The sequence below is a fragment of the Boleophthalmus pectinirostris genome, unplaced genomic scaffold (assembly GCF_026225935.1).
Source record: "Boleophthalmus pectinirostris isolate CB_2022bp ecotype Guang Dong unplaced genomic scaffold, ASM2622593v1 HiC_scaffold_2, whole genome shotgun sequence".
In the NCBI taxonomy this organism is placed as follows: domain Eukaryota; kingdom Metazoa; phylum Chordata; class Actinopteri; order Gobiiformes; family Gobiidae; genus Boleophthalmus; species Boleophthalmus pectinirostris.
Window position 1 is genome coordinate 39,141,198 of NW_026571152.1, and position 10,816 is coordinate 39,152,013.

Here is a 10,816-nt window from a genome sequence, read left to right on the forward strand (position 1 = left end):
AGTTTTAATACTCAAATTTTTCCAGTTATTTATTGAAATTCAAGTCACGCAAGTCCAACGAAGAGCTTGAAATGGTACAAAGGTAAAAACTGAACAGCCAGAAGAGTGAAGCAACCTACAAGTGCCACACATTTATGGAAACTTCTGCAACAGACTTGGGAAGAACTTTCTGAAAAATATTTGATTTCTGTTGTAAAAAGAACGAGCCACGAGTGTGTTCAGCTGTTATATCTGCCAAAGATGGACACTTTCATCAATCAAGTATGGTGTTATTAAACTTTTGACCAGTAGTGTACATGCAGAACACCCCCAGCGCGATGCCACCGTAAAGTATCAACAGATAAACAAGTGCGTTGTCATGTTTTACCTGTGAGTGCTGCCGGGGTTTCCTCCACACTCGGCTTTGGTAAACCTGCAACAAAACATCACACATTCGCATTAAAGGTACATCGTGCATTGAGATGTTATCGCTTTGTCTGGAATGTTTCACAGTATGGCATTAAACCTTTCTATCTTCATGGACACGAGATGTTTTTCTAGGTATTTTTGAGATATAAAAACACTTGTGATTGGATAAATGTAAGACAGAGGTGTTTAAAGGGACTGGTGCTAGACTAGTGCATGTCAGTGGTCATAGTTATCCTGCCACTAAACCCACTCCACAAAACACCTGAAAAAAATCTATTATTACACCAGGCTGTCCATGTAAATGTCTGTGTTGATAAAATAATTATAGCAGTAAAACCAACCTTGCATTTGAAGGATTTCTGTCTGAGCAGGAGAGCTGTCACTGGTCCATAAGTCCAAGTCAAGTCCAAGTTGTCTGCTTTGAGTCATTTCAAGTCTTTTAAACCAAAGTACCAAATATAACTTAGATTTTTGCAATTTATATGAATTTTAAGACAAATTGTACTTCAAAAAAATCTAAGTATATATTTATATTTGAGAATTTATAGAGTAAATAAGAGTTGTAGAGATTAATTTAGTTATTTTTTTCATTTTTAAATGTCTTGACAAGATCTTAGTGTCAATCATTAAGGTCAGAATAGAAAGAATTCAGATTTAAAAGTGCTTCTCAAGTTCTAAGTCACTGACCTTCAAGTCCAAGTTGAGTCCGGCATTGCAGTTTAAGTCACATAAACGGGAAAAGGCCATTACCTGTTTTTTTCATTAATCATTTAAACACAAAATCGAAAACAAATCGTTATCTGCTTTTTTTCATTTTGGTTTTGGAGACAAATAATGAAGAAAAATTTTGTTTTTTCATTTTCTTATTTTTGGTTTTATATTGAAAAACGAATGAATGAATGATACACGGATGAGCCTGGCTAACGGTTCATGCGATGCAAGGTTAGTTTTATTTCAAACATTGTTCTATCAACACAGACATTTACATCGACATTCTGGTGTAATACGGTATTTTCCTATTGGCTATTGGACGCTCTCTTCAGCCTCCAACCCCATCAAAAAACGACTGAGCGCCCCACAAGCCAGAGCGCCCCATACACGAATCCACTCGGGTGTCCCAGCACGACTTCAGTAAACTACAAAGACGAAAAACAACCGCAGAACACACAAACACACACGGAGCAGACAGCGACCGCACAGCCACACTCATCACTCCACGCCGACGAGGAACGGAACGGAGGAACGGACCGAAAAAGCGAGTGCAATGTGCCACTTCTAGACACGACTGAACAACTGAGTCACTGCGAACACGCCGACAATCCAGTTGGTCCCAGACACACCCTCCCTACACGCCACAACTGAACAAAGCCCAGAGTCACCGTGAACGCAACAAACAAACAAAACCACTCACCCATCACACTGTTGTGTTTCGTTTAAAGTCCGGTGCGGTTTATTTGTGAAAAAAGTTCGAAAATAGACCATTTAATGCCTTATAATCCAGAGCGCCTAATAGCCTGGAAAATATGGTAATTGTTTTGCTTCGGGTGCTTTTTGGAGTGGGTAAGACTCACTTCCATCCAGTCCTTGTAATATTTTAAAAAGTGTCTTCACACGCCTCCAACACTCACTAGGAAATGAGGTCTTATGTCTAAAATTCCGAACTGTCCCTTTAATGTTACACTGTGGAACATTCCAGACCGAGCAGTGACATATCCACAGAAACAAGCAGGTGACAGACGCCACAACCAAAAAGTTACACAGTGCACCTTTAAACTTTTGTGAGTAAACGTCTGGATATTTCATGACAAATTACAGTGTCAATGGAGAAATCTGACACATTCTAGAAACTACCAAAAAGTGACACAGCGCGTCTTTAACGTGATTATCTGTGATCTAAAAATGCTGTTGCTCTAGGAAAGTCTGGAGGTTTCAGTTTCAGTTAAAACCTCTTCCTGCATTACTGAGCTCAGGCGCACGGTCTTCTTTGTCATCTCTGACAAACGGAAAGTACCTTGAATTCACAGTCAAGTGAAAATACAGGTTTGTCTGAAACAGAACTTGACATGAACTTTTGTACTGTCTGCCTAGATGTGGTTCAGTTGACCTCAGAGCATTAGTAAATAGGTTATGGAAAATAATTTGTTCCAGTAGATTTTGTGTTTTAAATAAAGATGAATTTCCCACTTTGAATTTTTTAACTTTTAAAAAACATGTTTGAATTATTTTTATTCTGAATTGGAGTTGCTGGAATTCTATAATCTGTGTGTCATTCGTTCATTCGTTTTTCAAAATAAAAACCAAAAATAAGAAAATGAAAAATCAACAGTTTTCTTCATTATTTGTCTCCAAAACCAAAATGAAAAAAACAGATCATGATTCGTTTTTTTCAGTTTTTGATTTTGTGTTTAAATGAAGAATGGAAAAAAAACTGATAACGACTGCGATGCTGGACTGAACCAGGACTGAATCGGGACTAAACCAGGACTAATCGTTTTCAGTCCTGGTCTGGTCCCGGTCTCAGTCCCGGTCTCAGTCCCAGTCTCAGTCCTGGTCTGTCCTGTCTCAGTCTGGTCCGGTCTGGTCAGTCTGGTCCCTGGTCTCAGTCTGGTCTCTGGTCTGGTCTGGTCTCAGTCCTGGTCTCAGTCTCAGTCTGGTCTGGTCCCGGTCTGGTCCCTCTGGTCTAGTCATCTCCCTGTCTGGTCTTCCAGTCTGGTCAGTCCCGGGTCTCAGTCCCGGTCTCAGTCCCGGTCTGATCCCAGTCTCAGTCCTGGTCTGGTCCCAGTCTCAGTCACGGTCTCTGTCCTGGTCTGGTCCCAGTCTCAGTCCTGGTCTGAGTCCCGGGCTGGTCCCAGTTCTGGCCCCGGTATCATTCCTGGTCTGCTCCCGGTCTGGTCCCGATCTGATCCCGGTCTCAGTTCTGGTCTGGTCCTGTTCTCAATCCTGGGTCTGGTCCCAGTCCCTGTCCTGGTGTCTGTCCTGGTCTGATCCCAGTTCTGGCCCCGGTATCATTCTCGGTCTGGTCCCGGTCTCAGTCTCAGTCCCGGTCTCAGTCCAGTCCTCACACTCAGAATATCTGTTTTCTGAGGCATTTTTCATCTTTAAAACCACCTGTAATTGAATAAATTTAAGGTAAAACTGTTTAATGCCACACTGAGGAATATTCCAGACAGAAAAGAGCAGGTGACAGACCTTCAACCAAAAGGTTGCACAGTGAACCTTTAAAGATTTGTGAAGAAACGCGACAAAGTTAAGGGAAACCTGTCACATTCTAGAAAACCACCAAAAGGCAGAGCTGGGAAGTAACTGAATACACGAGAAAATGCAAACTAAACAATAATTTTGAGCGACTTCCTGGTGCAGTTGCTCTTTCATTTTGCGATGTTTAGAATACAGAGACTTTTCTAGATTAAAAGGAACACGCTGTTGTTTTTGATCAGGTAATTTAGGCTTCAAGTAGCAGGTATCAGTGCGAAGAATAGAAACCACAGCTTTTTGCGGTGAGGGAGTTTTTTCATTCTTCAAGGAAACGCACAAAAGTGAAACAAATATGAAGGAGGTCTTAAATATGAAGGAGGTGTTTTTTTGTTTTTTTTTTAATCCTGTGTTGTGATTTACACTGTAATTTCAGTGCAACTTGGTATTCTCAGTAAGTATTCAGAACACAGTGCTCTGATTGAACATTATCGGAACACGTTACAAAAAATGTTTTAATGCGGGAGGCAAAATTTTGTAACTAAAGACGTTTCAAAGTGTTCTTCCATCATTATTCAGGCTAGAAACTCGGCAAAATTAGAATAACGAGCATATTGTCTATAACAGGGTGCTAAAAGACAATAAAAAGCCCAAACTTTACTCACCCAAATTAAAAATATTATTGATAGAAGAGGAGGAGACGCGGTCCGCACAGCATGGTTAAATCCTGGTTTAGTCCTGTTGTAGTCCTGTTTTAATCCGGTTTTAGTCCTGGTTTATTCCTGGTTTAGACCTGGTTTAGTCCTGGTTTACACCTGGTTTAGACCTGTTTAGACCTGTTTTAATACAGTTTTAGTCCTGGTTTAGTCCTAGTTTAGACCTAGTTTAGACCTGGTTTAGAGCTGGTTTAGTCCTGGTTTAGACCTGGTTTAGTCCTGGTTTAGACCTGGTTTAAACCTGGTTTAGTCCTGGTTTAGTCCAAAATGTGAAAACAGGAATATACCGCCGTGTAATCCATTTATTCCAATAAAGTAACTGTAATCCAATTCCCACTCATTGAAACAGTAACTGTAACCGAATACAGTTACTCATAATTTGTACTCTGATTACGTAACTTTGGTACATATAAGCTGTTACTCCCCAACACTGGTTGTGATTTACGCTGTAATTTCACTGCAACTTGGTATTCTCAGTAAGTATTCAGAATGCAGTACTCTGATCGCATCATGTATCGAACACGTTACAAAAAACTTTTTCATGCAGGATTCAGTCTTCTGTCAGTAAAGATATTTCAAAGTATTCTTCCCATCATTATTCAGGCTAGAGGCTCAGCAAAATTAGAATAACGAAATCCAATATCCTTGGCGAGCGACTTGGAAGAGGGTGAAGAACATGCAGCATAATCTTTAAGGGTTTCAGCCAGGATATTTGCACGTCTGGATGAATCGAAGTCCTTTTCAAAGTTTACCAGCTGCGTTTTATTTAGACATTCTTGTGAAGGGAGCAGCCTAGTTTAAACCAATACTTAATATTGATCTTAATTGTCTGTCAAATACAATAAATGACATTTGTGATCAGCACGTGTCACTCACAGACGTTCACATCAGCGGGAAAGCTCCAGGTCTCCCCCAGGACGCTCGTGACGGCGCAGAGGTACGTCCCAGCGTCCTGTGCCCCGACCTGCTTCACCTGCACAAACACAAACACATAAACACAAACACATAAACACAATACTCACTGTGAAATCTGCACAAACACATAAACACAAAAATAATACTCTGAAATCTGCACAGACAAACACACAAACACATAAACACAATACTCTTAAATATGTGTACTCTGTACTTTATATATATAGTCAGTGTCAGGTAGTTTATATATATATAGATCAGGGGTGTCAAACTCATTTTGGTCCAGGGGCCATATCCAACCAACTTTGATCCCAAAGGGGCCGGATCAGAAAACTCATGGCATATAAACCCCAAAAATAATAAGTTCAAATATTTGTGCAGAGAAACAGAAATCTATTATAGATTTTTTTTTTTAATTGATGAACTCTTTCATTTACAAAATAATTGTAATATTATGAACAACCTGAATCTTTAAGAAAAATGTAATTTCAACACAATGTTTTAACATGAACTTGTATGCAAATTTAAAGAATTTAAATAAGAATAGGTAAATTTTTCTTGGAAAATCCTGCACTTGGCGTGCACTTTTCTCATTTTTGACATTTTGTTGATGAGGGTGTCAAGGTCAACAGTCAAAACAATCGTCCTTTAAGAGCGTTTGGAAAGAGACAAGTCTTCATTTGTGCTGCTCTGGTGGGAGGGGCCACGTGCAGAGACGCTGGAGACGCTGCTGTGATAAACACCACAGAAAATTACCAATATTTTAATAGAAAATATAATTAAAATATTTGACTAGAAAATCAGCTGAGGGTCAGATTAAAGGTCTTGGAGGCCCCCGGGACGTATGTTTGACACCCCTGATATAGACAGTGTGAAGTACTTTCTACAGTCAGTGTACTTTACATATACATCCAGTATGAGGTACTTTATATACAGTCTATGGTGAGGACTTTATATGTACAGTCAGTGTACTTTATATACAGTAAGTGTGAGGTACTTTTATATATACAGCCAGTATGAGGTACTTGATAAATACAATCAGTGTGAAGTACTTTTTTATACAGTCATTGTGAGATACTATTATTTACAGCCAATGTTCTTTATATATATAGCCAGTGTGAAGTACTTTCTACAGTCTATGGTGAGGACTATATATGTACAGTCAGTATATGTGTTTATTTAGCTCTATAGAGTCTGTGGTGAGTACTTTATAAAAACAGTCAGTACATATGTTTCTATAGAGTGTATGTTGGGGGCTGTTTTCACCTGCAGCAGCTCTCTGGTCTCGTGTCTCAGGGGGAAGCCGTTCCTGTACCACTGGTAACTGGGCTGAGGGGCCCCGAGAGCCGTGCAGCGCAGAGTGAGTTTGGCACCGGGCCGAAGTGTCTGGGATTTAGGGTTAACCACGACGTGAGGCTCCCCGTGCCACCGAGGAGGTAAACCTGCGAGGAAGACAAATGATGATTCAATGTTCAATCCCCACAGGAAACAGATTCTACAGACTGAATCAGATCAAAACAAACTTTACTATCAGGGAAAAAAGCTGTGCCTCATTCCACTGCCTCCCCCACCCACACAACTCTCTGACACACACAACCAACAGCTCACAGTCGGTCACATGTGAGTCTCACCCAAGCACACACACTCACACGCACACAAACACACACTCACACTCACATACACACACACACTCACGAACACAAGGCCTAAACACACACAAACACACACGAACACTCACGCACACACACTCACTCATACACTCACACGCACTCACTTACACACACACACACAAAAACACACACACTCACACACACTCATTCACTCACAGACACACACACACTCTCTTACACACACTCACACACACAAACACGCACTCACACACGCACTTATACACACAGACACGCACTCACACACACACGCACTTATACACACAGACACGCACACACACACACACACAAACACGCACTCACACACGCACTTATACACACAGACACGCACTCACACACACACGCACTTATACACACAAACACACACACACGCACATACACACAAACACACACACACACACACACTTATACACACAGACACACACACACAAACACGCACTCACACACGCACTTATACACACAGACACACACTCACACGCGCACACTTATACACACAAACACACACACACACACACGCACACACACGCACTTATACACACAAACACACACTCACACACACACACTTATACACACAAACACACACACTCACACGCGCACACACGCACTTATACACACAAACACACACTCACACACACACACTTATACACACAAACACACACTCACACGCGCACACACGCACTTATACACACAAACACACACACACGCACTTATACACACAAACACACACTCACACACACGCACTTATACACACATTCACACACACACACTTATACACACAAACACACACTCACACACACGCACTTATACACACAAACACACACCCACACAAACACACACACATACACTGACGCACACACACTCATTCATTTACACACACACAAACACACACACACACACTTATACACACACACACACTCACACACCGGTGTGTTTACACACATGTTTGTTCATTAACATGCTCTGTCCCACAAATAAATAAATAAATAAATAAATACACACACACACTCACTTACACACACAAACACGCACTCAGTCACACACACGCTCACACTCACTCATTTACACACTCTCTTACAAGCACACACACTCACTTACACGCGCACACACACACACACACACACACACATACACTCATACACACAAAAAACACACTCACTCACAAACACACACTCACATACACACACTAACACACGCACTCAATCACACACACACTTATATGCACACACAGACATTCATTCAGTTACACACACACACTCTCTTACAAGCACACACTCATTCACTCTCACTCACACAAACACACACACACACACACACACACAGTTCATCCTCATGTTGTGTGTAACACTGATCTTCTACGATCCGCACAAAAGCGAAACGCACCTGATTTATCCACGTCCAGCACCGTCACGTGAGCCCAAGTGGTAAATTTACAGTTTAAATAAATGTCATTGACTCGACATGAATAGTTCTGGTTTTTGGTCACTTTGATGGTGAGATTGGGTTGTGTGGCACCCGGAACCTTTAAAATAAAGAAGAAGAAAAAAAAAAGAAAGAAAGAAAACAGGGGTCAGGAACGGTCAGAAATGAAAAGTAGAGCTGTGAGTTTCTGTGTGAAGTGCTCCTTACCTCACACACTTCCCTTTTACCGTCCTTCAGAACATAATTAAACCACTGGTATTGTAATCCGGTGCCTTTAGCCCAGACGCTCAGGACCACTTCGTGACGCACGGGGACGCACGCGTGGACGGGATGGCGCACGATATCAATTTCTGGAACAATCCACAATTACAACTTACAGCGCTAAAAAAAAAAAAAAGCAAGTTATTCCACGACAGGGCACGAGTCTCGCTTACCTCCTATCATTCTGACAAATCCAGTTTTCAGACAGTTTTAACTTTGTGGTGTATTTTTTTGTTGTAGCAGCATCATAAACCGGGGCGTGTAGCTTCCATGTGAGTTGCGTTCTGCCCGTGCAGCTGCGCGGCAACAACTGCCTGCTCTGGTTTCTGTTTTTTTATCTTAGGCGTTTAGCACTTCCCTTTCATCGGAGCATGACACGATTTTACTGACACTCGTCACCAGAGAGCAGACGGACGCGCGCCAGGAAATACAGGCTGAGCTTTCGAGGCGAAGCTTTTTGTGACATTACGGTAACGCGCTCGAACTCTTATAAAGTTGACACGACAGACCAGGAGTGTCAAACTCAAACTCACAGAGGCCAAAATTAAAAACTGAGACTAAGTCGTGGGCCAAAATAAATATTTATTGCAAAATTTCAACAACACGTGCATGTTTTCTCTTCTTTCAAGATATGTAAAATCTTTTCTTATTAAAATAAATGTTTAGTAATAGTTTTGCTTAAACAGTGAATCCAGAACAAGCAGAATCTAAAATAATAACAACATTTTAAATAAATAATGTCTCTATAGCAGCGGTCACAAGAAATTGAGATGATTATAAGAAAGTGGGCGAGCCATAGGTACAGTCTGATGCCTACAAGACATAAACACAAACCATTGTCCATTTATTAGAAGTGTTGGGAGTGTTAGGCTACTTTTAAAATGTATTCCCCTACAGATTACAGATTACATCCCCCAAAATGTAGTTTGTAACGTAATACATTAAATTACTTAAAGTGAGTAACGTAATCTGAATACTTTGGATTACTTGATTTGCTGTAGAGAAGCAAAGACTAGGAAATCGTAACATAAGATGTTTTGTCTGTTAAAAGAAAATAAAAAGCCCAGAATTTACTGAACCAAATTAAAAATATTATTGATAGAAGAGGAGGAGACATGGTCCATGCAGTATGATTTAGTCCTGTTAAATCCTGTTTTAGACCGGGTTTAGACCTGCTTTTAGTCCCGGTTTAGACCTGGTTTAGTCCTGGTTTAGATCTGGTTTAGGCCTAGTTTAGACCTGGTTTTTAGTCCTGGTTTAGACCTGGTTTTAGTCATGGTTTAGACCTGGTTTAGACCTAGTTTAGACCTGGTTTTAGTCCTGGTTTAGACCGGGTTTCGACCTGGTTTAGACCGGGTTTAGACCGGGTTTAGACTGGGTTTAGACCTGGTTTTAGTCATGGTTTAGTCCTGATTTTAGACCTGGTTTAGACCTAGTTTAGTCCTGGTTTAGGCCTGGATTTAGACCTGGTTTAGTCTTGGTTTGGACCTGGTTTTAGACCTGGTTTCGACCTGGTTTAGTGTCCGGCATTGAGTGGAATTACCGAGAAAAACAAAAAAGAAAGAAAAAGGGGGCATATAGCCCGAAATGTGAAAACAGTAAAATACCTCTGTGTAATCCATTTATTTCAACAAAGTAACTGTAATCCAATTCCCACTCACTGAAACAGTAACTGTAACTGAATACAGTTACTCATAATTTGTACTCTGATTACATAACTCAGGTACATGTGATCTGTTACTCCCCTGCACTGTTTATTAGTGCACAAAGTTAGGCATCAGTGTCGATTGGTAAAAGGCATTTAATTAATCAGATTTTACTTATTCAGCATAATATGTATATTCAGAAATCCCTTGGCGAGCTCCTTGAAAGGGGGTGGGGAGCTACTTGTAGTTGAGCCTGAGTTTGACATGTCTGCTGCTCAGGATTTTAGCAGTTTTAACTACCAAACCACAGACTTTAGCTTTGGTTTGTTTTATATTATTGTATTATTGATTTATTACATTTGTGAAATTCTAATTGCATTTGACGAAACAAACTTTTTAACGCTTTCACTCAAACTTTTTTACGCTTTTACTGGAGCCATGAGAGCAGGCAGACGCGCGCCAGGAAATACAGGCTGAGCTTTCCAGGCGATGCTTTTAGCGACATTACGGTAACGCGCTCACGCTCTAATAAAGTTGACACTGTTTGCCCAAGTCTACTCAGGATTTTAGCAGTTTTAAATACTACCAAACC

At 40.8% G+C, this 10,816-nt stretch overlaps 1 protein-coding gene across 1 annotated transcript in view; it reads right to left on the reverse strand.

Moving 5' to 3' along the window:
* The window catches only part of malt3 (MALT paracaspase 3), a 34,920-nt gene extending 26,006 nt beyond the window's left edge, over positions 1–8,914 (reverse strand). Inside the window, exons 1-6 of the mRNA XM_055155430.1 lie at positions 8,752–8,914; positions 8,525–8,667; positions 8,279–8,417; positions 6,498–6,673; positions 5,193–5,289; positions 368–412 (exon numbers count right to left, since the gene is read on the reverse strand). Of these exons, the coding sequence (XP_055011405.1) occupies positions 368–412; positions 5,193–5,289; positions 6,498–6,673; positions 8,279–8,417; positions 8,525–8,667; positions 8,752–8,761 (610 nt within the window). The 5' untranslated portion in view covers positions 8,762–8,914. The remainder of the gene's footprint in view (positions 1–367; positions 413–5,192; positions 5,290–6,497; positions 6,674–8,278; positions 8,418–8,524; positions 8,668–8,751) is intronic.
* Between the last annotated feature and the right edge of the window lie 1,902 nt (positions 8,915–10,816).